Genomic DNA, 26,412 nt, shown 5'->3' on the forward strand with positions numbered 1-26,412 from the left:
TAGAAGATTCAGGACACTTTCAGAACCATCTATATAAATTGCTAATGCTGAAAAGACCTGAATTTGGACAAGATGGTAGAGGAAGTGTTTTCCTTCTTGGTTGGGGACTTGTCAGTCTACTCAGTACCCCTGAAATTACATAAATTGGCAGCAACTCATTCTACTATGGAGATGGTCACTAAGGCATACTGCTTGCCATGGTCAGGGGCTTCTTTGTGTAGAAGAGAAGAAGATCCCAAAGGGTAGCCCAGAACTTGCCAGTTCCAAGGCAGGGTGTGAGAGACACAAGCAGCCATGATCCTCTATGTCCATGAGTGTTGGGATCATCCAGACAGGGAATAAATATTCCTCTCCCACTCACATGTCCTCTGCAAGTTCATGACCTCCTTAAGTTTCAAGCCCTCTAGGGTGCCCTTCTTGCCACACCCTAGTCCCAGCCCTGGTGCCTCAACCTTCCTACTTGTCCTACAAAAAGAAGGCTGACTCTTGCTGCATCCTGACCTCAGGCTCTGACACTGGTCCTGGTCTCTGGGCCTTTGGGCAGGATCTTGGTCCTTGGTTTCCCACATTTGACCTGGAGTTCACTCTAAGGCGTTCACCACACTCCTATCACATTGACTTGCTATTCCTATGGGACCGATGACAGTTCCCAGTCTCCATGACATAAGCCTAGAGCCCAGGGACTAAACACAGACAGAGCCGGGAGGAAACCCAGTGCTGTCCAACTCCACTCCAGCCTCCCAGCATCCTGGACCAGCAGAAGAGTCCTGCCATGTTTATGGAATTCCTCAGATGAGAAAAAATGGTCCCAGCCAGCATCCCCAGGAACACGCATTGGTTATGTCAGGATTTTTCTGACTTGTCCCAAAGGAAGTCCTGCTGGGCTCCCATCTTCAAGAAGAAGACCCTTAACCCTGGTCTATTTCCACCAAGGTTGTTAGATGTTAACGTTAACTGTGCACTTACTATGTGTCAGTCATTATGCTAAGCACTTTACATGCATGATCTCATTTTTCTCACAATCAAACTCCATGGATGAAGAAAGGCGGAAAGTGAGAAAGTAACTTGCAAAGTTCCCATCACCAGCAGATGGCAGAAATGACCCTGTCCCTGTGGGCTTCCTGTCCCCTCAGCCTGAGGCTACTCACTGCCAGCGAAGGACAGGGAGGAAATACTCTTCCTGGACTGCTGAGAAGGTCATCCTCAAGCCCAGCAGAGGGGCCTGCCTGGAGGAGGTGTGCATGTCAGGGAAAACTAGCCCAAGGGAGATACGGGTGGCATCACTGGGGCTCCCCACAGAAGTAACCCGGTGGAGGTTACCTGGACAGTTCAGCAGCAACCATGAATTCGCTCCAGGCTCTACCATCAGTCAGCAGTTGTAGCAGATTCTCTCTGCTCACTCGGTCCTGGAAATACTTAAGGGAATCCTCAATAAAGATGCTGCTCTCTAGTTGGAAAGAAGAAAGGATAAGGTTGGAGGAAAGTGTAGGGGAGCGTAACAACCATTGCGTGTAAGTTGGTAACATGTTAATTTTTCCTGGGACAAATTTGGGACATATTTGATGGAGTCATCAGTGCTATAGAGGGATTGTGGGCCCTTAAAATTCATGCACTGAAGCCCTAAACTTGAGTGACTATATTTGAAGATTGGGCCTTTAAGGAAACATTTAAGACTGAATGAGATCACAAGGGTAGGGCTCTAATCCTATTAGAGGGCTAGTGTTCTATTGTAAGAGGAGAAAGATACACAAGAAGACCAGGTGAGCACACGGCACAAAGGCAGCCTCCTCAAGCTAGCAAGAGAGCCCTCTCCAGACTCCAACCCCTTAATTTAGTAAACCATCAGAGACACAAACCCCAAACCCCACTGTGTCCGACTGGCTCTTCTGAGTCTGCCTGCACTCCCACCCCTAAGCCTGTGCTTCCACTTTGCAATACAAACTGATTTGCTTTTTCTTTGACTCAAATTGTTTCTCTCAATGGAGTCAAAAACCAGGACAAGGCTAAGGTCTGGTCTCACTTGGATTCGGAGACCTTCCTAAACCCACTGGCACCATTGTGACCAGGAATTTTCCAAAACGGTAAACCAAAACAGGCAATTTTGTAACTGCAACCAAATAATGTCCTTATTGCAGTTTCATATTCACCTGATCAACATTGTCTCCCACATTTTTTCACCAGAGCACGAAGCCTCCTCCAGTTTGGTTTTCTTAATTCATGAATTCCTTCTTACTCAAATAAATGTTACTGTGCCTCAGATCTTTCTTTGACAAGGGGTATCTGAGATCATGGGAATGAGGCCCTGCCCGGGGCAGTCATCCCTGGTCAGCAGGTGCTTGTGATGGGCAGGGCAGGGCAGCTGCCCTAACACAGCTTGGGGGACTGGGTGGCTTCCACCTGGAATCAACAGGGACAGGTAGAGGGGATGGAAACTAACCCTTAGAGAGGCCCTACTGTGTGGCAGGCTCTGGCCAGGCCAGGTACCCTTGTAATATTTGATCCCAATGAAAACGTGGGGAAACATTATTCTTGTGCAGGAGAGGGGAGGTAAGGAGCGCCAGGTCACACAGAAGAGATGTGGCAAAGGCCAGACCGAGGTCCAGTCAAGTTGGAAGCTGGGTCAAGCATGATACATTCTCACAAGGCCACTCGGAACAGAGGGGCTGGTGCAGAGCAAGAGCGGGAGGGAGGGGACCAGCCTCTGCTGGAAACAACCCAGGGTCAGCCAGAAGCAGAGTGGGAGGTGAGAGATCAGGGCAACAGGTCAACCTCCTCTCCCACCCCTCCCCTCCTCCTGGACCCTGCTCTTCCCCCATTCCCCTCCCCTGCTGGTTCCACTTTCTCATGGCTATCCTGCCCCACTTGAGTCATTTGGTAGGTGCCAGGGTAGGGAGGAAGTTGGCACCTGGGCCGTGCCCTCCTGAGGAGAAGTCAGGACGCAGATGCCCCCAGAGACCCCTGAATCCGGGGACTCCACGTGACCTCTCTTGAGCTCAGGGCAGACTCATCAGCCTCCTTCTCCATCTGGGTTCCTCTGGGGCTCACTCAGCTGTGGAGGCACCACCCTCCATTCTAGGTGCATGTAGGAACCAACCAGGGAAGAGGGAGGGAGCCTACCTGGGTTCATGGTGCCAGCGGCTGCGTTACCAAGGGGCTTTCCTTGGAGCTCTCCAGTCACTGTTCAGACTGGAAGGTTTTTCTTAACCCTAGAGGAAGAGAAAACAAATTGTGGGATCAAACGTAAGCCAACTGTGTACAGAGGGAGGCTGGAGGGGCTGGGTCTTTGCAGATCCCTCTGTGGTAGCAGCAAATGTCCAGAGTGTTTCTCTATCTCCTGGGGCCCTGCCAGCTAATGTTTACAAAAACTCCCCTCGTTCCAGCTCCCTCTGCCCTCACTCTCACACCAAGGCAGGGTCCTTGTCCTGTTGGGGTATGAGGAGAAGATAATCAGAGAAGGGGCAGCCATCTGATCCTTACAGAAACTATGGAGTTCATACACAGGAATAGAGATGGGGAGGAAGGTTCTGACAATGACCTGGGCCTGGGAACATGTGTGATAACTGGTTGATGATAGCCAGTGTGTATTGAGTGTCTGTGATGTGCAGGGCTCCTTACATGTGTCTCATTCGACGATCACACACAGCACGGGAGATGGGTACCACCTTCCCTTTCGAACACAGAAGAATCCACAAAAGTTAGGGAACTTGCCCGTGTTTTCACAATAGTGCTAGAGCCTGGACTTCTGCTTCAATCCCATGTCTTCAATGACTGTGCTCTACTCCCTTAAATATACAATACTCAGTCATGTATACATGCTCATGGTAAATGACTCCTCATTGCAAATCCATGTCTCGCAATCTGTGCTCAACTGTTCGTCTTGGTGAATTCACTGCTGCTGCAGTGGACAGCCTGTGTCCCCATCCCTTCTCTAAGGTCCTCTGTCGCACAAAGACCTGGATCCTGCCAGATGCCGGCCCAACCCCTGCTGTGGCTCCCGAGCCCTCCTGGTGCTGCCCTGTCCCCTCTGCTGTCCTCCCTGGCTGATGGACCTTAGGGTGTTTCTAATTCTTCATATAAATTGTGCTACAATGAATATCCTCCTTTATATAAAACTGCCCACATTTGAGATTATTTCCTTTAGATATTTGTAGGAGTAGAATGACTAGCTCAGAAGCTATTAACATCTCAAAAGTTTTTCTACCCAGAGCCACTCTGTATGCAAATTGTACCAATTCACACTCAAACTAGCAGTACATGAAGATGCCCATTCTTTCAGTCTTCCTGGCTTTCAGTAGTCTTTTCTTTAAGAAAAACAAAACAAAACAAAAACACACCTTTATTCTTTGAGACAAGGTCTTGCTCCTGGTATGTAGCCCAGGGCAGAGAGAGCTGGGGCCTCGGACACGCCTGACACTTGTGAGGAGCTGCACCCAGGATCCCATCCTCCTTGGTCCTTGTTGGCCTGGCTCCCACCCTTGTCTGGAGCCTCTGCTGGGCGGTTGAGGCCGGATACTGCCCCTCAGGCTTGACTAGGACACAGTGTGTACTCCATGGGTAAGCCTGCAGGTTGGTCAATTCCGGGAAGGGATTTTGTTCCTGGAAGACACCCGGATGGCACCTGGCCCAGCTCAAGCCGTGCCCAACTGAGAGACCTGGAAGGGGAGCCCTCCCTCCCACCTCAGCTCTGAGCCAAGCTCTCCAGATGCAGAGGACAGAGACTCTCAGCAGAGCATCTCCCTCCAAGCGGGTGTAGGGCATCCTCCTTGGGCAGGGAGAGAGGAGTCGAAATGATTTCCTGAGAAATCGTCATTTTCCATTTTAGTTTTGAGAAACTGTCTTGCTCCATCACCCAGGCTGGAGAGCTTTAGGGCTATCAGAGCTCACAGAAGCCTAGAGCCCCTGGGCTCAAGTGATCCTCCTGCCTCAGTCTTCCGAGTAGCTGGGACTACAGGCACACACCACCAGGCAGGACTAATTTGTTAATTTTTAATTTCAGAGAGACAGCATCTCCTGTGTTGCCCAGGCTGTCTTGAACTCCTAGCCTCAGGTGATCCTCCTGCCTTTGCCTCCCACAGCACTGGATTACAGCCCTCAGCGGTGGCACTGCACCCTTCTGAGGATCTTCAATGAAAAGCCAGGGTCAAGTTCAAACCCCGTAGCAGGGCACACAGGCCCTCTGATGCTCTGGCTCCCACCTTCCTCACTGTTAGTCAGGAATCTAGACCCAACATGGCGGTATCACCCGGCATGGCAGGCCCTTTGTTAGGACTTCCCGCGCTGCACTTCCTGCTAAGACTCTCAGTGGACGAAAAACGCCCACACCCGCCAAAGAACCCCCGCTCTGCACAAGTTCCTGGACGCGTCATTCCCCAGAAATCAAAACCTAACTCAGGAAAACCGAAACCTACAGACCCTGCCTACCTTGCCCTATAAAAGGCCCCCCGATACCCGCCCTGAACGCGATTTCCTCGGCCCTCCCGCTAGAGGACCGGTGAACCTCGCCTGCGAGCCCAATAAAGGCTACCTTTGTTCTCATCTGCCTCCTGTCTCCTTGCTCGGCTCCCCATTTACCTTACATTGGTGCCGAAACCCGGGAGGAGACCCCTTCCCAGACCCCTGACGGTTCGGGCAGGCTCTCCTCTCCCGGAGCCAGGACCTCCTCTCCCAGCCAGGAGCCCTTTCACCAAATCCAAGACTCAATTCAATCACTGCTGGGTAAGTTTTCCCCCATCCTGCAGGCTCCAGGAATCCCTGCCGGAAACGCGTGGCCACGTGGCCGCGTCAGGACTTCCCCCGTCCATCACTTCTGACTCCGGCACCGGGAACTAGGAGACATCTGACCTCCCCAGAAGCCACCGTACCCCCCACTCCGTGTGGCAGTGGGAGGACACTCCTGTTGCCTCCGGACTGCCTGCCTCAGGACCATGCGGGCTGCCCAGCCCAAACCAGACCCAAAATCCCCTCTGGGGTGCCTCTTGGCTAATTTCCAGACTTTAGGTCTCAGCCAAGACCAAAAACGAAAGCGGCTTATTTTCTTCTGCAGGGTGGCACCGCCACAGTATAAATTAGATAATCAGTCTAAGTGGCCTGCAGAGGGCACTCTAGACTTTAACATTCTCACGGATCTGACCAACTTCTGCAAGAGACTAGAGGGTCCGAGGTACCCTATGTTCAGGCCTTTTAGGATTTGCGTTCCCCAGGGACGTCTGTGCCCCATGTTCATTGGCCCAGGTCTTGCTCCCGAAATCTCCTCCCTCAAGCAAGGAGAAGGACGATTCTCCCTCTTTCTCTGAGCCTCCTGATACTCTTTCCCTGCGCCCCCTTCGGTCCCCCACTGAAACTTCCACCTGTCAATCTCTTCCCACACAAGGCAAATAGTTCTTAGACCAAGGAAATTATCTCCTTCCAGCCTCACAGGCCCATTCTATTCTGTCATCATTTCATAAACTCTTCCTTGTAAGTTACAAAGCCGCTAGCCCGTCTCTTAGAACCTCTCATTTCCTTTCCATCATGGAAATCTATCCTAAAGGAGATCACTTCTCAGTGTTCCATCTGCTATTCTACTGCCCCTCAGGGATTGTTCAGGCCCCCTCCGTTTCCTACACATCAAGCTCGAGGATTTGCCCCTGCCCAGGAGTGGCACATTGACTTTACTCACATGCCCCAAGTCAGAAAACTAAAATATCTCTTAGTCTGGGTAGACACTTTCACTGGATGGGCAGAGGCCTTTCCCACAGGGTCTGAGAAGGCCACCACGGTCATTCCTTCCCTTCTGTCAGATATAATTCCTCGGTTTGGCCTTCCTACCTCTATACAGTCTGAAAACAGACCAGCCTTTAATAGTCAAATCACCCAAGCAGTTTCTCAGGCTCTTAGTATTCAGTAAAACCTTTATATCCTTTACCATCCTCAATCTTCAGGAAAGGTAGAACGGACTAATGGTCTTTTAAAAACACACCTCACCAAGCTCAGTCACCAACTTAAAAAGGACTAGACAACACTTTAACCACTTTCCTTTCTCAGAATTCAGGCCTGTCCTCGGAATGCTACAGGTGACAGCCCATTTGAGCTCCTGTGTGACCAACTTGGACTGCACCCCAAGAAAACTTTCATCCCTACTATCTTCTGTCTCGTCATACTCCTATTCACCGTTCTCAACTACTTATAAACGCCCTGCTCATGTTTACACTGCTAGTTTACACTGTTTCTCCAAGCCATCACAGCTGATATCTCCTAGTGCTATCCCAAACCGCCACTCTAAATTCCCTCTTAAAGTAAATAAATAATCTTTGCTAGCAAGGCTATGCTGAGCCTCCTTAAGCACTCTCTAATTAGATGTCCTAGGTCCTCCCAGTTCTTAGTCCTTTAATACCTGTTTTCTCTCCTTTTCTTATTCAGACCTTGTGTCTTCTGTTTAGTTTTTTAATTCATACAAAACCGCATCCAGGCCATCACCAATCATTCAATACGACAAATGTTTCTTCCAACGGCCCCACACTTATTTCCCTTTGCTGACTCTCTTTTCAGACTCAGCCCACCCGCACCCAGGTGAAATAAACAGTCATGTTGCTCACACAAAGCCTGTTTGGTGGTCTCTTCACACGGACGCGCATGACATTTTGGTGCCGTGACTCCAAACAGCCAGAAAACAGCACTTTTGATTTTTTCCATCCTACAAGAGCTAAATAATTCTTGTCATAAAGTGGGCAAACGGTCTGAGGTGCCTGACATCCAGGCATTCTTTTACACATCAGTCCCTCCCTAATCTCTGTTCGCAATGCAACTCGTCCCAAATCTTCCTTCTTTCCCTCCCGCCTGTCCTCTCACTCCCAACCCCAAGCGTCACTGAGTCTTTCTAATCTTCCTTTTCTACAAACCCATCTGACCCCTTCCCTCCTCGCCAGGCCGAGCTAGGTCCCAATTTTTCCTCAGCCTTCGCTCCCCTACCCTGTAATCCTTTTATCACCTCCCCTCCTCACACCCGGTCTGGCTTACAGTTTCGTTCCACGACTAGCCCTCCCCCACCTGCCCAGCAATTTCCTCTTAAAAAAGTGGCTAGAACTAAAGGCATAGTCAAGGTTAATGTTCCTTTTTCTTTAGCCGACCTCTCCCACATCAGTTAGCGTTTAGGCTCTTTTTCATCAAATATGAAAACTTAGCCCAGTTCATGGCCTATTTACCAGCGACCCTGAGACGCTTTTCAGACCTGAAAGGTCAGAAGGCCATCTTATTCTTAATATGCAGTTTATTTTATTACTCAATCTGCTCCCCACATTAAATAAAGCTCCAAAAATTAAATTCCGGCCCTCAGACCCCACAACAGGACTTAATGAACCTCGCCTTCAAAGTGTACAATAATAGAGTAGAGGCAGCCAAGTAGCAACTTGTTTCTGAGTTTCAATTCCTCCACTGTGAGACAAACCCCAGCCACATGTCCAGCGCACAACTCCAAACGCCTAAACTGCAGCTGCCAGGGGATCCTCCAGAACCTCCTCCCCCAGGAGCTTGCTACAAGTGCCAGAAATCTGGCCACTGGGCCAAGGAATGTCCACAGCCCAGGATTCCTCCTAAATCATGTCCCATCTGTGCGGGACCCCACTGGAAATCAGACTGTTCAACTCGCCCGGCAGCCACTCCCAGAGCCCCTGGAGCTCTGGCCCAAGGCGCTCGCTCTGACTGACTCCTTCCCAGACCTTCTCTGCTTAGCGGCTGAAGACTGACGCTGCCCCATCGCCTTGGAAGCCTCCTGGACCATCACAGACGCTTTAGGTAACTCTTACAGTGGAGGGCAAGTCTGTCCCCTTCTTCATCAATACGGAGGCTACCCACTCCACATGACCTTCTTTTCAAAGGCCTGTTTCCCTTGCCTCCATAACTGTTGTAGGTATTGACGGCCAGGCTGCTAAACCTCTCAAAACTCCCCAACTCTAGTGCCAACTTAGGAAACATTCTTTTTTGCATTCTTTTTTAGTTATCCCCACCTGCCCAGTTCCCTTATTAGGCCAAGACATTTTAACTAAATTATCTGCTTCCCTGTCTATCCCTAGGCTACAGCCACATCTCATTGCTGCCTTTTCCCCTAGTTCAAAGCCTTCTTCACATTCTCCCCTCGTACCCCCCAACCTTAACCCTCAAGTATAGGACACCTCTACTCCCTCCTTGGTGACTGATCATGCACCCCTCACCATCTCATTAAAACCTAATCACCCTCACCCCACTCAATGCCAATATCCCATCCTGCAGCACGCTTTAAAAGGATTAAAGCCTGTTATCACTCGCCTGCTACAGCATGGGCTTTAAAAACCTATAAACTCTCCTTTCAATTCCCCCATTTTACCTGTACTAAAACCAGACAGGGTTTACAGGTTAGTTCAAGATCTGCACCTTATCAACCAAATTGTTTTGCCTATCCACTCCGTGGTGCCAAACCCATATACTCTCCTATCCTCAATACCTCCCTCCACAACCCATTATTCTGTTCTAGATCTCAAACATACTTTCTTTACTATTCTTTTACACCCTTCATCCCAGCCTATCTTTTGCTTTCACTTAGACTGACCCTGACACCCATGAGGCTCAGCAGATTACCTGGGCTGTACTGCTGCAAGGCCTCACGGACAGCCCCCATTACTTCAGTCAAGCCTGAATTTCTTCCTCATTTGTTACCTATCTCAGCATAATTCTCATAAATACACACCTGCTCTCCCTGCTGATCGCGTTTTGCTAATCTCCCAAACCCCAATCCTTTCTACAAAACAACTCCTTTCCTTCCTAGGCATGGTTAGTGCAGACAGAATTCTTACACAAAAGCTAGGACCGTGTCCTATAGCCTTTCTGTCCAAACGACCTTACTGTTTTAGCCTAGCCCTCATGTCTGCACGCAGTGACTGCCACTGCTTTAATACTCTTAAAGGCCCTAAAAATCACAAACTATGCTCAACTCTCTACAGTTCTCATAACTTCCAAAATCTATTTTTCTTCCCCCAACCTTTGCTCAAGACAACGCTTATGCTGATAAGGTAGCTAAAAAAGCAGCCATCAAAAGGCATCAGATCCCATCGTGCAGGACAATGCTTATGCTGCTAAGTGAGCTAAAAAAGCAGCTAGTTTCCAACTTCTATCCCTTACTGCAGTTTTCCTCCTTCACATCAGCCACACTCACCTGCTCCCCCGCAGGAGGAACCGTCTTGGCTACGTACTTTATTTCTCAGTCGGCTCCAGATATCCGAAAAAATTAAAAATGGTGGAGGACGGCCCTCAAACTCCCATCCAGGATTTAGTCAAACTGGCCTTCAAGGTCTCCAACTCCAGGGAGGAAGCCGCTGAGGCTCAGCGACAGGCGAGGCTAAAGCAGAAGGTAGACCTCCAAACCCAGGCCTTGGTAGCAGCCCTGAGGCCGGCCGGCTCCAGGAGCTCTCCGAGAGGAGGTACTCCCCAAACGCCACCTGGCACCTGCTTCAAGTGGGGCAACAAAGGCCACTGGGCCAGGCAGTGCCCCAACCCTGAGGAGCCAACTCACCCCTGTCCGAACTGTCGGCAGATGGGCCACTGGAAGTCGGACTGCCCCAACCTGAGGACGGTCACTACGCCTCCATGTGAGGACCCTCCTCCAGGTACTGGAGGCGCCTTCCAGATCCTTGACACTGATGACAATTAAAAGGCCCAGGCTAGAAAATCCCTCCTACTGTGGAGGCCCACGCTGGAAAATCCCTCCTACTCTCACAGAGCCCAGGGTCACGCTCCAGGCAGCGGGTAAGTCCATATCCTTCCTTATGGACACAGGAGGCTACCTACTCTGTTTTGCCTTCCTCCAGTGGCCCCAGCCATCCCTCCGCTGTCACGGTCATAGGAATTGATGGCACTCCCTCCACCTACCGCCAGACTCCTCCTCTGTCTTGCCACCTGGATGGCTCCCTCTTCTCGCACTCATTTCTTATCATTCCTTCGGGTCCAGTCCCCTTGTTAGGACCTGACCTCCTCTCCAAGCTAAAGGCCTCAGTTCACCTCCGGCCCAACCCCTCCTCGCACCTCGCACTCCTCTTTCCTCTCCTCTCACCTAATAAACCCCCCCAGGCTGATACCTCACTCCTGGTTTTCGGTTCCCAAGACTCCACCAGAGAAACCTCTGATCAGGGCCCTCACTTAGGTGGTCGCAGTCGTCTATGGCCGGTTAGGTCCTACCCTTTCTAAGCCCCTTACTAATCATTGGCTTCTTGCTATTCATAGCTCCCTGTGTCCTCCGCCTCATCCAGGACCGCATGAAAGAAGTCTCCTGAGTCACTGTCAATCAGATGCTACTCCACCCCTATACCCAAGTTCCAACCTCTGAAGGACCCCACGATGACCTATACCAGCAGGAAGCAGCCAGATGAACACGTCGCTCCTTTTTCTTATTAGAAAGAGGTCGGAATGTTAGGCAGGAATCTAGACCCAACATGGCGGTATCACCCGGCATGGCAGGCCCTTTGTTAGGACTTCCTGCCCTTCACTTCCTGCTAAGACTCTCCGCGCTGAAAAAAGCCCACACCCGCCAGAGAACCCCCGTTCTGCGCAATCTCCTGGACACGTCATTCCCCAGAAATCAAAACCTAACTCAGGAAAACCGAAACCTACAAACCCCACCTACCTCGCCCTATAAAAGGCCCCCAATACCTTGGCCCTCCCATTAGAGGACCAGTGAACCTCGCCCTCGAGCCCAATAAAGGCTACCTATGTTCTCATCTGCCTCGGGTCTCCTTGCTTGGCTCCCCATTTACATTACACTCACCACTCCCTGCCACCACAGTCACCTTGGGTCCAGGCACCCACTGACGCCCTGCTTCAATGCCTCCTGGACCCATCTACTCCTCCCATCCCCAGCCTCAGACCTTCGCTCAGCTGCTCCCTCGCCCTGGAATGCCTCCCCCACTGTCTCCACCATGTGCAAGTCACCCGTCCTCAGAGACCCAGCCAAAGCTGCCTGGTCCCTGCGGCATCCCCCAGGCTCCCTGAGCTCTCTGCTTTCCGGAGGCAGCTCTACCTGTGTGTGGCTCTTTGGGCCTTTTTCTCCCCTTTTGACTGAGCCTCTAATGGGAACCCTGTTGTGTTCCCACCTGCATCCCCTATGTCTGACCGGGATGTCCTCCACCCTCCCTGGCACAGCCTGGCAGAAATCCCAGGTGCAGGAGGCATTACTTGAACTAAAAGCAGCCAAACTTTGGATGACACGGCCCAGCTTCGGTTTCACTTTCAGCTGAGGAATTGAATTGAATTTTTCTTTCTATCTTGATGGGCATCTCTTTTTGGTGAAGAACAAGTAAGACCATGACTCAGATTTCACAGAAATTTCCCCCTGATTTCATGTATTTTGGCAGCTCTATCAGGTTTTCAAGAGGGGAAAATCTTAGGCTGGGAGAGGAGGTGACTTTGCCCAGAGTCACACAGCTCTTGGAGGGTGGAGGGGAGGCCAACATCTGCCCTTGTGACTCTGATACTGAAGCAAAAAGGAGTGGTTTTAATAATCCAAAAGTTTCCAGGTTTGATTCTGCTTCTACAAACACAGAGATCTAAGCTGTCACTCCTGTAGTTATACTCACAATTCCACAGTGTGGTTTTTGAATCTCATGATTGCAAAGCTGGCATCACGCCACAGACACTATTCTACAATGCGACCTTCTCACTTCCCCTGTCTCAGCCGTGTTTCCCATTAGGGACACAGCACAGCCTGTTTCTTCTCCATCCCCCCAGAGGTCTGAACAGAGGGACAGAGGTGAGGGCCAGAGTCGTGGAGTCCTATGAGCTACCTGCTCAGCCTCCTGACATGGGACCCTCAGCAAGTCACTCCCCTCCCAGGGCCTCAGTTTCCCCACAGGGCCTGGCACAAGTAGATGTTCCGACTCAGGGTGGGTGAGACAACCTCTGGGTTCCTTGTTATATCAAAAGAAATATATTGTGCCCATTGGGCCTCAGCAGCAGCATCCTCTGGCCAGCCTGGGTGTGGCCAGGCCACAAAGACACCCCGGGCTCCGGGTCACCTCCCCTCCTCCTCCTTCTTTGATTCCTTCAAATTTCCCAAAGAGATGGACACCCCCAACACCCACCTTTCTTCTGGGGTCACCTGGCCATGTCTCAGGCAGTCAGAACCAGAGCTGAGCTCAGGGAGCTTTGTGAACCCATATGAGCCGCTGTCCCCACCTCTCTTTAAGGGCACAGCAGGAGGGAGGGAGCAATCAGACTCAAGCCTGGGTGCAAATCCAGGCTCTGCCACTGCTTTCCTGTGTGATCTGAACCAGTTACCTAATCTTTCTGAGCTTATCTACAAAAGCTGAATGATCCTTCCTTCATGCAGCTATTGTGAGAATAAGGAGATTGGGAGAGGTCACACCATCCCCAACTTACCAAGGAATCTTCCTCTGACAGAGACTGAGCAAGATCCAGCTGTTCTGAGCTGTGTGGATCCCACCTCCAGCTGTGCACCTGTGTAATAACCAGACACATTCTCTGGCCTCCCAGATATACCCAGGAATTCGAAAGGGAAAGTGAAAGTCACAACTTCCCAGCAGCTTGTCATCAAGCACAGCAAACAGGCTGCTCGCCAGCACCATTTGCACTCCAAGTCCAGCCTCCTTGCTGCTGCACTTAGAGGAGCAGCCCCAGACCAGACATCCAGCTCCCTCTCATCCAACCCACCTGCCTCACATCCTCAGGGTTCGGGTCCGCTGTGTCACCAGCCCATGTCTTAGGCAGTCAGAACCAGCGTTGAGCCCAGGGAGTTTTTTGAACCCATCTGAGCAGCTTCCCCCTCCCTCTCTGCAGTTTATGGGCACAGCAGGAGGGAGAGAGAAGTCAGACTCAAGCCTGGGTGCAAATCCAGGCTCTGCCCCTGCTTTCCTGTCTGATCTGAACTAGTTACCTAACCTCTCTGAGCTCAAGAAAGACCTGTCACTGACTGACTGTGGGAGCCTCCAGATTACCCCCCGTCTTTCCGTGCCCCCACATTCCTCAGATGCCTGCCTTATTCCCACACATGCCATCAGCATTAGCCAGTCTCCCACACGTGCTGGGTAGATGCTTATTGCATATTTATTGCAATGCTGCTGGGGTTATTTTTTGTTAAGTTTTTGATACAGAGTCTCTCTCTGTAACCCAGGCTGGAGAGCAGTGGCCCCATCATAGCTCACCGCAGCTTCAAACCCCAGGGCTCAAGCCATCCTCCCACTTCAGCCTCTGAGTTGCTGGGATTACAGGTGCCCACCACTACACCCAGCTAATTTTTTGTATTTTTAGTAGAGATGGGGTTTCACCATTTTGGCCAGGCTGGCCTGGAACTCCTGACCTCAAGTGATCCACCTGCTTGGCCTCCCAAAGCACTGGGGTTACAGATGTGAGCCACCACGCCCAGCCCGTTGTGTCCTTCTTATGACTTTGTGTCTTCATAGCTTAGCTCCTACTAATAAATGAGAACATTTACAGGGCTCTTCCCACTTCTGCTTCTACTTTTACAGTTTACAAAATTAGCTGGGTGTGGTGGTGCGTGCCTGTAGTCCTAGCTACTTGGGAGGCTGAGGCAGGAGAATCACTTGAACCCAGGAAGTGGAGGTTGCAGTGAGCCGAGATCACACCACTGCACTCCAGCCTGGTGACAGAATCTCAAAAAAAAAAAAAAAAAAAAAAATATATATATATATACACACACACACACACACACACACACGTATATACATATATAGTTGAAGAACAAGGAAAAAACGTGAAAGGAAATGTATATCTATATATATCTATATGTCTCTGTGTGTGTGTATATATATAAACAAGGAGAAAAGGTGAAAGGAAATGTATATCTGTATCTATATATCTATATATCTGTGTGTGTGTGTGTGTGTGTATATATATATGAACAAGGAGAAAACGTGAAAGGAAAGTCAAATCTTGGGACCCCAAACTCACTGGAAACAGTTGAGCTTGGAAATGGAGTCACTCCAAAACCTGCCTTTGTTTTTGTGTCTAAGCAGATATTTGCAAACACAAAAGGCAACATATTCCCCAAGTGGCCTCCTTCACAAATTGCTCACAAGGAAATTCCTTCCGGGTCCCCAAAATTTTTACCCTGAGGCAGACTTTGTGTAATTTCATGGTGGCAATGTAAATTAGCAACTTACCTTGACTGGTACGTGGCAAATAGCAAGACTTCTGCCCATCCTCAGAAAAATATACATATGCCTACTTCCTCTACTCTATGTTTGTTTTTATCTTATAGAAAATGTAGATTAACTGTGCATGAGATGAATGAATAATTGACTGTTCCTCTACCCCCTCCTTTCATAGAGAACCTGTGGATTCAGGGAGGGCTAATCAAAGCCTCACAGGAATGTGACCACTCACCTCATTACCTATCCTGTCGTTTTTCCTTTCCTCCTTCTACTGCTGCCTGACTTTACACATTTAAATACTGAAGCCCTCAAAACCCTCTGTGAAAAATGAGTGGGCCCCAGATCCTCCTGTGACTTGTGTGCCTTTTTCCTGGGTGCATCCTCAACCTTGGCAGAGTAAACCTGTAAACTGACTGAGACGTGTCCCAGACTTCCTCTCCGTTTGCCTCAGTTTCCTCATCTGCAAAATCAGATCATAATCCTGGCCCATTGAGGGGATGACTATAAAACTCAATCAAATGGAGAAGTATTTGTAAATGGAATGTATTGCAAAATGTATTGTGCAGTCCCTGTGTAATTGGTTGTAGTTTTGTTTAGCATGCTGTTTTCTCAAATGCTGATTATGCTAGCAGTGAAGTTGTCATGTGGAGAGACTGAGGACCTCTGCTTAGTCAGGATGTTGTGAGCAGTGGTATTAGCTGTTGTCTTCTCCTTCCTGGAAATAGGGATTTTCTGTCCTGCCTCACATTTCTGTTCCTGCCTCACAAACTGGGTGTGTGTGTGTGTGTGTGTGTGTGTGTGTATGGGTCGGGGGAGGTGGCCACAATGCCCCCAGAGATGTTTGCTGAGGATGAAATAGGCTTCCATGGAAGAGTCAGGTTGGCTTTTGTGGTTTAGCTGCCTTTGAGGCCCTTCTGTCTGGGGCAAAGCACAAAAGTCCAACAGCAATCTGGTTGCCTGACTTCTTAGCCATGGAAGTGTGGTGAGCAGTGGTCTCTAGTCCCTCCACCCAGTGTGCCTCGGGAGTGGAACATGGGGCGGTGGCCTCTGCTGGGGAGGATGCTGGGGCTTCTCTGAAAGGAGGCAATGCCTGATTTTGTCATTGAAGGATGAGCATGATTTTTCCAGGTGGTGGAAGCAGGTGCTCCTGGCAGAAGACCCCACATAAGCAAATATCTAGAAGCCACAAGGCATGGCCTTCAACAAGAGCAGGCCTGGTATGGTGGCTCATGCCAAGGTGGGAGGATCGCTTGAGGCCTAGAGTTCAAGAGTAGCCCAGTCAATATAGTGAGATCCCATCTCTAATATTTATATATTTTTTTAATTAGCTAGGTTGTTGTCTCATGCGTATAGAACCAGCTATGCCTGGTTCTATTGGCTCATGCCTATAGAACCCTGAGATGGGAGGATGGCTTAAGCCCAGAGGTCTGAAGCTGCCATGCGCTATGATTGTGGTAGTGCACTTCAGTCTTAGTGACAGACTGAGACCCTGTCTCAAAAACATAACCAAAATAACCCCAACAGCATTACAATAAATGTACAATAAGCATTCGCATGGCATGTGTGGGAGACTGTGCCTATGCTGACGGCATGGGCGGGAGTAAGGCAGGCATCTGGGGAGTGTGGGGGCACGGGAGGATGGGGAGTAATCTGGAGGGTCTCACAGTCTGTCAGTGGCAGGTCTTTCTTCCTGAGACCGCTGCAGACCCCCAACCCTGAGGATGCGAGGCAGGTGGGTTGGATGAGAGGAATCTGAATGTCTGGTCTCAGGCTGCTCCTCTTAAGTGCAGCAGCAAGGAGGGCGGGGCTGGACTGAATATGGTGCTGGGGAGTAGCCTGTTTGCTGTGCTTGATCACGAGCTGCTGCGAAGTTGTGACTTTCACTTTCCCTTTCGAATTCCTGGGTATGTCTGGGAGGCCGGAGGATGTGTCTGGTTATTACACAGACTCATAACTGTAGGTGGGATCCACACAGCTCAGAACAGCTGGATCTTGCTCAGTCTCTGTCAGGGGAAGGTTCCTTGGTATGTTGGTGACAGTTGACCTGCCCCCATCTCCTTATTCTCACAGCTTTTGTAGATAAGCTCAGAGAGGTTAGGTAACTGGTTCAGATCAGACAGGAAAGTAGTGCCAGAGCCTGGATTTGCACCCAGGCTTGAGTCTGATTGCTTCCCCCCTCCTGCTATGCCCTTAAACTATACAGGGCGGGGGAACCAGTTCAGATGGGTTCACAAAGTTCCCTGGGCTCAGCTCTGTTTGGACTGCAGAGACACGGCTGGGGGACCCCAGGAGGAAGGTTTGTGTTGGGGGTGCCTATCTCTTTGGGACATTTGAAGGAACCAAAGAAGGTGGAGGAGAGGAGGTGACCTGGATTCTGGTCTGTCCTTATGGCCTGGCCACACCCAGTAGGGCCCCAGGGTGCTGCTGCTGAGGCCCAATGGGGACAACAGATTTTTTTTCAGGTACAAAGAACTCAGAGGTCATCTCATCAACCCTGAGTCTCAGCACCACCTTGTGCCAGGCCCTGTGGGGAAACTGAGGCCCCAGGAGGGGAGTGACTTGCTGAGGGTCCAGCGTCAGGAGGCTGAGCGGGTAGCTCATAGGACTCCACATCTCCCGCCCTCACCTCTGTCCCTCTGTTCAGACCTCTGGGGGGATGGAGAAGAAACAGGCTGTGCTGTGTCCCTAATGGGAAACACGGCTGAGACAGGGGAAGTGAGAAGGTCGCACTGTAGAATGGTGTCTGTGGCGTGATGCCAGCTTTGCAATCATGAGATTCAAAAACCACACTGTGGAATTGTTAGTATAACCACAGGAGCGAGAGCTTAGATCTCTGTGTTTGTAGAAGCGGAATCAAACCTGGATATTTTTGAATTACTAAAATCACCCATTTTTGCTTCAATATCAGAGTCACAAGGCCAGATGTTGGCCTCCCCTCCACCCTCCAAGAGCTGTGTGACTCTGGGCAACTCACCTCCCCTCCCAGTCTGAGATTTTCCCCTCTTGAAATCCTGATAGAAGTGCCAAAATTAGGCCGGGCGCGGTGGCTCAAGCCTGTAATCCCAGCACTTTGGGAGGCCGAGACGGGCGGATCACGAGGTCAGGAGATCGAGACCATCCTGGCTAACACGGTGAAACCCCGTCTCTACTAAAAATACAAAAACTAGCCGGGCAAGGTGGCGGGCGCCTGTAGTCCCAGCTACTCCGGAGGCTGAGGCAGGAGAATGGCATAAACCCGGGAGGCAGACCTTGCAGTGAGCTGAGATCCGGCCACTGCACTCCAGTCCGGGCGACAGAGCGAGACTCCGCCTCAAAAAAAAAAAAAAAAAAGATGAAAGGAAGGCCCAAATTACATGAAATCAGGGGGAAATTTCTGTGAAATCTGAGTCATGATCTTATTTGTTCTTCACCAAAAAGAGATGCGGAAGCCTGTAACCCCAGTGCTGTGGGAGGCGGAAACGGGAGGATCACTGGAGGCCAGGAGTTCAAGACAGCCTAGGCAACACAGGAGATGCTGTGTCTATGAAATCAAAAATGAACAAATTAGCCCAGCATGGTGGCGTGCACCTGTAGTCCCAGCTACTCAGAAAGTTGAAGGAGGAGGATCCCTTGAGCCCAGGAGCTCTAGGCTGCAACAAGCTATGATGGCACCAAAGCCCTGCAGCCTGGGCGCAGAGCAAAACCGTTTCTCAAAAATGAAATGAAAGTGGTGATTTCTCAAGAGGAGTACATGTCTCAACTCCTCTTTTCCTGCCCAAGGAGGAGGCCCTGGAGCCCGAGACATGGAGGGAGCCGCTTTGCTGAGACTCTTTGTCCTCTGCATCTGGTGAGCTTGGCTCAGTGCCCTGAAGCAGGAGGGAGGGCTCCCTGTCTGTTCTGCACAACTGGGGAGGGCTTGGGCTGGGCCAGGGCCATCTGGGCTTCTTCTAGGAACCAAAGTCACTTCCCGGAATAGACCAATCAGCAGACTCACCCAGGGAGGACCCGCTGTGTCCTAGTCAAACCTGAAGGGCAATATCCAGCCTCAGTATTCAGCAGAAGCCCCAGGTCAGGGTCTGAGCCAGTCCAACAATGACCAAGGAGGATGGGCTCCTGGGTGCAGCTCCTCACAAGTGTTGGGCGAGTCTGAGGCCGCAGCTCTCTCTGCCCTCCTGCTCCTCTGCTCTCTCCTGGTCCTCCTGTGTCCTCATGGATCATGAGATGGTGTTGAGATGGCTGCCCTGGCCCAGGGGGTCATACAACGAGCAAAGCAGGAACAAGGGGAAGGGATCCCCCTCTCCTGTCACCCCTGTCCCTTACAGCAAGAAGCACCCAGACGCCCCTCTGCATACTGCCCTGGTGAACTGCTGCCCAGGACTGGGTCCCCCTTTTACCCTTGCTGCGTGGGGGCCCCAGAAGACAGACATCTGTGTGTCTGAACCCTGAGACAAAGGCAGGAAGGGGACAGAGGGAGGCGAGTGACTTTTGAGGAGGGGGCTTTTGTATGAGAGCTGGAGGATGGAACCCCATCAGGGGGCCCGGGAACCACTGAGCTGTTAAAATAAAGGCTGCAAATAAAGACCAGCTGCTGGAAGTGGGTGCGCCAGGGAGTGAGCAGAGACACACGGTGAGAAAAGAGAAACGGTAATGCCTGGAGCCGCCCCTGGCTGCGATGGGCCTGAAGCCGTATTATTATTAGTAATTATAGTATCATTATTAGTCATTTCGTCTTATTTGTACACTCTATCTCTCCTCTCCACCTTTTCCTAACATTCTATCACCAGTTTTTTGTCTTCCATTAGCAACTTTGTAGCTGTTGGATTCAGCTGTAAACAATTTACTTACAACTTTCTCATACCCTCAGTTGTATCCAGTATTTCTTAACTTCTCTCTTTAAAAAATGAGGATATTAATCCTCCTTTCTCCTCCGTTCAGTGCTTTACATCCCAACTGCTACCTTTGTGCTTTAAATTTTGTACTAATTGGTATTGATAATAAGTATATTTAGTTTTCATATTTATATGTTGTGTATATGTTTGTTTGTTTGTTTGTCCTAAAGAAGAGACTACTGAGACCCAGTGAGACTGAAAGAATGGGCATCTTCATGTACTGCTAGTTCGAGTGTGAATTGGTACAATTTGCATGCAGGGTGGCTCTAGGTATAAAACATTTTGAGATGTTGATAGCCTCTGACCTAGTCATTCTACTCCTACGAATATCTTTAGGAAATAATCTCAAATGTGGGCAAAGTTTTACGCGAAGGAGGACGTTATTTGTAGCATAATTTATATGAAGAATTAGAAACACCCTAAGTCCATCAACCAGGGAGGACAGCAGAGGGGACAGGGCAGCACCAGGAGGGCTCGGGAGCCACAGCAGGGGCTGGGCCGGCATCTGGCAGGATCCAGGTCTTTGTGGGACAGACGACCTTAGAGAAGCCACGGGGACACAGGCTGTCGACTGCAGCAGCAGTGAATTCACCAAGACGAACAGTTGAGCACAGATTGCGAGACATGGATTTGCAATGAGGAGTCATTTCCCATGAGCGTGTATACATAACTGAGTATTGTATATTTAAGGGAGTAGAGCGCAGTCATTGAAGACATGGGGTTGAAGCAGAAGTCCTGGCTCTAGCACTATTGTGAAAACAAGGGCAAGTTCCCTAACTTTTGTGGATTCCTCTGTGTTTGAATGGGAAGGTGATACCCATCTCCGGGCTGTGTGTGATCATCGAATGAGACACATGTAAGGAGCCCTGCATATCACAGACACTCAATACACACTGGCTATCATCAACCAGTTATCACACATGTTCCCAGGCCCAGGTCATTGTCAGAACCTTCCCCCATCTCTATTCCTGTGTATGGACTCTAGTTTTCTGTTATGATCAGATGGCTGCCCCTCCTCTGATTATCTTCTCCTCATACCCCAACAGGACAAGCGGACTTTTCCTTGCTGTGGGAGTGAGGGCAGAGGAAGCTGCAGCGAGGTGAGTGTCTGTAAATAGCAGGTGATGGGGACTCGGTGACAGAGAAACAATCTGGGTTAGGTTGGTCTTGGCGTTTGCTTCCACCCCAGAGGGATCTGCAGAGCCCCGGCTGCTCAAGTCTCCCTCTGTCCACAGGTGGTTCACATGTGATCCCACAATTGGTTTTCTCCTCCTCAAGGGTGCAACAAAACGTTCCAAGTGGGACAGATACAGGAGATCCTCAAGGTAAGCCGCTCAGTGCCCCGGGCTGCTGACACCATGGACCCAGGTAGGCTCAGCTCCTCTTCCCTGGCTGATTCCTACTCCCACCTAGAATGAAGGGTGGCACCTCCATAGCTGAGTGAGCCCCAGAGGAACCCACATGGACAAGGAGGCTGATGAGTCTGCCCTGAGCAGCAGAAAAGGTCATGTGGAGTCCCCTGACCCAGCGGTCTGGGGTCCGTCTGTGTCCTGACCTCTCCTCATGGCCCAGATGCCCACTTCCTCCCTACCCTGGCACCTAGCAAATGACTCAAGTGGGGCAGGATGGCCTTGGGGAAATGGAACCAGCAGGGAGGGGAGTGGGGGGAAGAGCAGGGTCCAGGAGGAGGGGGAGGGCTGGGAGAGGAGGTTGACCAGCAGCCCCGACTTGTCACCTCCCGCTCTGCTCCCAGCTGACCCAGGGTGTTTCTAGCCGAGGCCGGTCCCCTCCCTCCAGCTCTTGCCCTGCACTAGTCCCCCTGCTCTGAGTGGCCCTGTGGGAATGTATTAGGCCTGACACAGCTTCCAACCTAACTGGACCCCGGTCTGGCCTTTGCCACGTCCCCTCTGTGTGAACTGGCGCTCCTTACCTCCCCTCTCCTGTACCATGAGAATAATATTTCCCCATGTTGTCTTGAGGATCAAATATAACACGGCTACCTGGCCTGGCCAGCGCCTGCCACACGGTAGGGCCTCCCTAAGGGCTGGTTCCCATCCCCTCTATCTGTACCCTGTTGATTCCAGGTGGAAGCCGCCCAGTCCCCCAGCTGTGTTAGGGGCACCCGCCCTGCCCGGCCCACCACAAGCACCTGCTGACCAGGGATGACTGCCCGGGCAGGGGTTGAGTCCAATCATCTGAAATACCCCTGGTCAAAGAAAAATCTGAGGCCCAGTAGAATTTTAAAGAGTTGATTTGAGTAAGAAAGAATTCCTGAATTGGGAAACAGCAAACTGGAGGAGGCTTTGTGCTATGGTGAAAAAGTGTGGGAGACAATGCTTATCGGGTGAATATGAAACTGCAATAAGGACATGACTTGATTGGTTGCACTTACAAAACTTCCTGTTTTGGTTTACCTTGTTTGAAAATCCCTGGTCACATTAGTGTTGGTGAGTTTAGGGAGGTCTCCAAATGCAGGTGAGACCGGACCTTAGCCTTGCCCAGTTTTTGACATCGAAGAGAGAAAAAGCTTAAGTCAAAGCAAAAGCAAAAGTAAATCAGCTTCTATTGCACAGCGGAAGCGCAGGCTCGGGGGTGGGAGCGCAGGCGGACTCAGAAGAGCCAGTCGGGCCCAGTGTGGTTTGGGGTTTCTGCCTTTGCTGGTTTATTAAATTAAGGGGTGGAGTAAGCATAAGGATTTCTGGGAAGAGGTGGGGATTTCCTGGAACTTGTAGGGGAGGGGTGGGTACCACGCAGTTTTGTACCAAACACGGGCGTACATGGAACTGCTGTGGTGCGGGTGGGTGTGGGGTTTAGTGAGACAAGGAGGGTATGATTGAGTGTGAGGGGAAACGCGAGTCAGACCCAGCACTGAGTTAGATCTTACTGGTCCTAGGCGGATTGGCCACTTCCTGTTTGTCAGGGTCCTGTGGGCCCATCGCCTCCCCCTGTCCCTGCAGCTGGTTTCAGCAGCTCCTTCTGTGTCCGTCATGTGAACCTGCTGCCTGGAGTTCTTGTTTCTTCTGTGACCTCCCAGTATTCCCATCTCAGCATGGCCCGCTGTCAGCTGGCTGCTCGTGACTGGCCGAGGTTAAGTTTTGTTTGTGTCTAACAGAAGCGCCCATCTGATATGACCCCAGTTCAGTTCCCACAGCTTGCAGTTTAAGGGGGTGACAGTTGTTCTTAAGGCCTCATAGGTATTGTTTGCCCAGGAATGTTTTAGGGCTGGATTTTGTTTTAATTTTGCTTTTATATCCACCAGCCCCACCCCATCAAGAAATACACATATTTAGTGCTGGAGGTTCCCTCCATCGAACCCTGGGTTTCCTTCCTCGTTTTGGTGAAGAAGGAAAAAGAAAAAACAAGACAAGCCCTCGCACACGCAAGTCAGAACTGTGTTCATTTCCCTAAGCCCCATTTCCTCAGGACGGCTTCCTCCCCTCACTGAGTTGCAGTAGCAACCAAGTCAGCTCTGCTCAGGAACCGCCCTGGACAGCAAACTCGGCTGTGCTGAGCCCTGTCCAAGACCGGGGAGGGCGGGGAAGATTAGAAGCCAGGAGCTCCTAGGCCACCCCGGAATCCTGGGCTGGGCTAGGGGGCCAAGGAAGAAACTGTCCCTCCAAAACAAGATGATCTGTGGTTTAATAACAACTCACAGGCATTTTTAAAACACAAGGAGTCTTCGAAGCAATGTCAAGGAAACGTTGGCCTTGGAGTCAAATCCTGAGCTTCCTGCTTGCTGGTTTTGGGTGGTGACTCTCGCTGTCTGGATTTACTTTCTTCTTCTGTGAATTAAGAATGAGGCCTCTTGTGTGTCCACAGCAGGAAACAATTTTACATCATGTCTCGGTGCACACACAAATATATACTGGTCCCCAGTCCATTATCTGTAATTCCACAATTTCCAGATCCCTGCAAACCACACATTTTGGGGGCAGCTGACTTCAGGAGTAATCCTGCTCTGTACTGACTCGAGTTCTTTGTAGGCCTACCATTGTTTATCCCATTTAATGTGAATATTTGCTTGTTTCACTGTTGAAACATGTGTGGATTTGATTGCAGGGAGCAGTCCAGCCTCTGCTGGGAATGGTCAGGAATATACCATATGCACCCCGTGTCCTTTCTAAAATAGTGAAAATTCTGAATGCCTAAACACATCTGGATTCCAGGAATTTACATTAAGGGATATATATTTGAAATAACTCACAAAAAACAATACGCACCCTTGCTACCTTCTGATATTTTCAAATCGATTTTCTTTTTAAAATGCTGCTCTTGAACCAATAAACTAATTTCATAACCCAATGATGTGTTGAAACTCACATTTTGGAGACATGGGTGTAAAGGGTTTGACACCCAACAGGCACGTGGCAGATAGAAGTGATCACTGGGATGTTTCTTCTTCCTTGGCCTAGAAGGCTCACTTTGTGTTAGTTCTGAGCTGAAAAGGATTCATTCCTCCCCAAAGCACCATGGCACTCCCCTAGTGTTTCAATGTTCTCAGGCTGCCATGGTAAAATATCACAGGCTGGGTGACTTCAACATCTGGTTTTTCTTTTCTCACACTTCCAGAGACAAGAAGTCCAAGCTGAAGGTGCTGGCAGGGTTGGAGTCTGGGGAGGACTCTCTTGCTGGGTGTCAGAGGCTGCTTTTGTGCTGTGTGATCATGTGGCTTGCTTGTGTCTCTTTCACTTCCTATAGTAGGACACTAGCCCTCTAACAGGATTAGAGTCCTACCCTTGTGATCTCATTCAGTCTTAATTGCTTCCTTAAAGGCCCGATCTCCAAATATAGTCACCAGAGTTTAGGGCTTCAGCATATGAATTTTGGGGGCACACAATTCCCTCGATAGCACTGATGACTCCATCAAACGTATCCCACACCACAGCTGTCCTGGAAAATTAACACGTAACCATCTTTTACACAATGGCTGTTATGCTCCCCCACACTTTCCTCCAACCTGATCCTTTTTTCTTTCCAACTAGAGAGCAGCATTTCTCTTGAGGATTACCTTAATTATTTCCAGAAAAACGTGAGCCCACAGGAGCTGCTACTCCTGCTGAGTGACAATAAAGCCTGGGAGAGAGTGGTGGCCACTGCTGAACTGCCCAGGTAACCTCCATGGGGTTATCTCCATTGGGAACACTGGTGATGCCACCCAGATCCCTGGGGCTAGTTTTCCCTGACAGACACACCTCCTCCAGGCAGGCCCCTCTGCTGGGTTTGAGGATGACCTTCTCGGCACTCCAGGAGGAACATTTCCTCCCTGTCCTTCGCTGGCAGTGAGTAGCCTCAGGCTGAGAGGACAGGAAGCTCACAGGGACAGGGTCACTTCTGCCATCTGCTGGTGATGGGAAATTTGCGAGTTACTTTCTCACTTTCAGCCTTTCTTCATCCATGGAGTTTGATTGTGAGAAAAATGAGATCATGCATGTAAAGTACTTAGCATAATGACTGACACATAGTAGGTGCACAGTTAATGTTAACATTTACAAGCTCGGTGGAAAAAGACCAGGGTCAAGGGTCTTCCTCTTGAAGTCCAGCAGGACTTCTTTTGGGACAAGTCAGAAAAATCCTGACTTAATTGATGTGTGTTCCTGGGGATGCTGGCTGGGGCCTTTTTTCTCATCTGAGGAATTCCATAAATGCGGCAGGACCCGTCTGCTGGTCCAGGATGCTGAGAGGCTGGAGTGGAGTTGGACAGTGCTGGGTCTCTTTCTGGCTCTGTCTGTGCCCAGTCCCTGGGCTCTAGGCTTATGTCATGGAGACTGGGAACTGTCATCGGTCCCATAGGAATAGCAAGTCAATGTGATAGGAGTGTGGTGAACGCCTTAGAGTGAACTCCAGGTCATAGGTGGGGAACCAAGACCAAGATCCTGCCCAAAGGCCAAGAGAGACCGGGACCAGTGTCAGAGCCTGGGGTCAGGATGCAGCAAGAGTCAGCCTTGTTTTTGTAGGACAAGCAGGAAGGTTGAGGCACCAGGGCTGGCACTAGGGTGTGGCAAGAGAGGCACCGAGGGCTTGAAACTTAAGGAGGTCATGAACTTGCAGAGGACATGTGAATGGGAGAGGAATATTTCTTCTCTGTCTGGATGATCCCAACACTCATGGACATAGAGGATCATGGCTGCCTGTGTCTCTCACACCCTGCCTGGGAACTGGCAAGTTCTGGGCTACCCTTTGGGATCTTCTTCTCTTCTACACAAAGAAGCCCCTGACCATGGCAAGCAGTATGCCTTAGTGACCATCTCCATAGTAGAATGAGTTGCTGCCAATTTATGTAATTTCAGGGGTACTGAGTAGACTGACAAGTCCCCAACCAAGAAGGAAAACACTTCCTCTACCATCTTGTCCAAATTCAGGTCTTTTCAACATTAGCAATTTATATAGATGGTTCTGAAAGTGTCCTGAATCTTCTA

At 50.2% G+C, this 26,412-nt stretch overlaps 1 protein-coding gene and 3 long non-coding RNA genes across 13 annotated transcripts in view; 2 read left to right on the forward strand and 2 right to left on the reverse strand.

Moving 5' to 3' along the window:
* Nucleotides 1-6: 6 nt before the first annotated feature.
* Nucleotides 7-13,819, reverse strand: LOC111549059. The gene is made up of 4 exons (XR_002733595.1): nucleotides 13,669-13,819; nucleotides 13,378-13,455; nucleotides 3,118-3,206; nucleotides 7-1,447 (listed from the first exon to the last, which is right to left on the reverse strand). It is a non-coding gene; the product is annotated as an uncharacterized LOC111549059 (long non-coding RNA).
* LOC111549060 lies at nucleotides 3,611-10,513 on the reverse strand. The gene is made up of 2 exons (XR_002733596.2): nucleotides 10,163-10,513; nucleotides 3,611-3,782 (listed from the first exon to the last, which is right to left on the reverse strand). It is a non-coding gene; the product is annotated as an uncharacterized LOC111549060 (long non-coding RNA).
* Nucleotides 10,057-11,720, forward strand: LOC111549061. The gene is made up of 2 exons (XR_002733597.2): nucleotides 10,057-10,752; nucleotides 11,227-11,720. It is a non-coding gene; the product is annotated as an uncharacterized LOC111549061 (long non-coding RNA).
* A 4,700-nt stretch (nucleotides 13,820-18,519) lies between the features above and the next one.
* APOL1 (apolipoprotein L1) overlaps nucleotides 18,520-26,412 on the forward strand; it is a 25,460-nt gene continuing 17,567 nt past the window's right edge. For 2 of the 10 annotated variants that reach the window (XR_003307369.1, XM_026449684.1), the window contains exons 1-3: nucleotides 18,521-18,954; nucleotides 21,043-21,096; nucleotides 21,275-21,321. Coding sequence is in view for 5 of the 10 variants with exons in the window: in XM_026449684.1 (XP_026305469.1) it covers nucleotides 18,829-18,954; nucleotides 21,043-21,096; nucleotides 21,275-21,321 (227 nt within the window). In the remaining 5 variants the exon portion in view is untranslated. Of the gene's footprint in view, nucleotides 18,955-20,078; nucleotides 20,853-21,042; nucleotides 21,097-21,231; nucleotides 21,365-22,080; nucleotides 26,407-26,412 lie in introns of those variants that run through there. The other 8 variants (XR_003307373.1, XM_026449688.1, XM_026449687.1 and 5 more) reach the window with 8 other exon arrangements.

The sequence above is a fragment of the Piliocolobus tephrosceles genome, chromosome 19 (assembly GCF_002776525.5).
Source record: "Piliocolobus tephrosceles isolate RC106 chromosome 19, ASM277652v3, whole genome shotgun sequence".
Classification (NCBI taxonomy): domain Eukaryota; kingdom Metazoa; phylum Chordata; class Mammalia; order Primates; family Cercopithecidae; genus Piliocolobus; species Piliocolobus tephrosceles.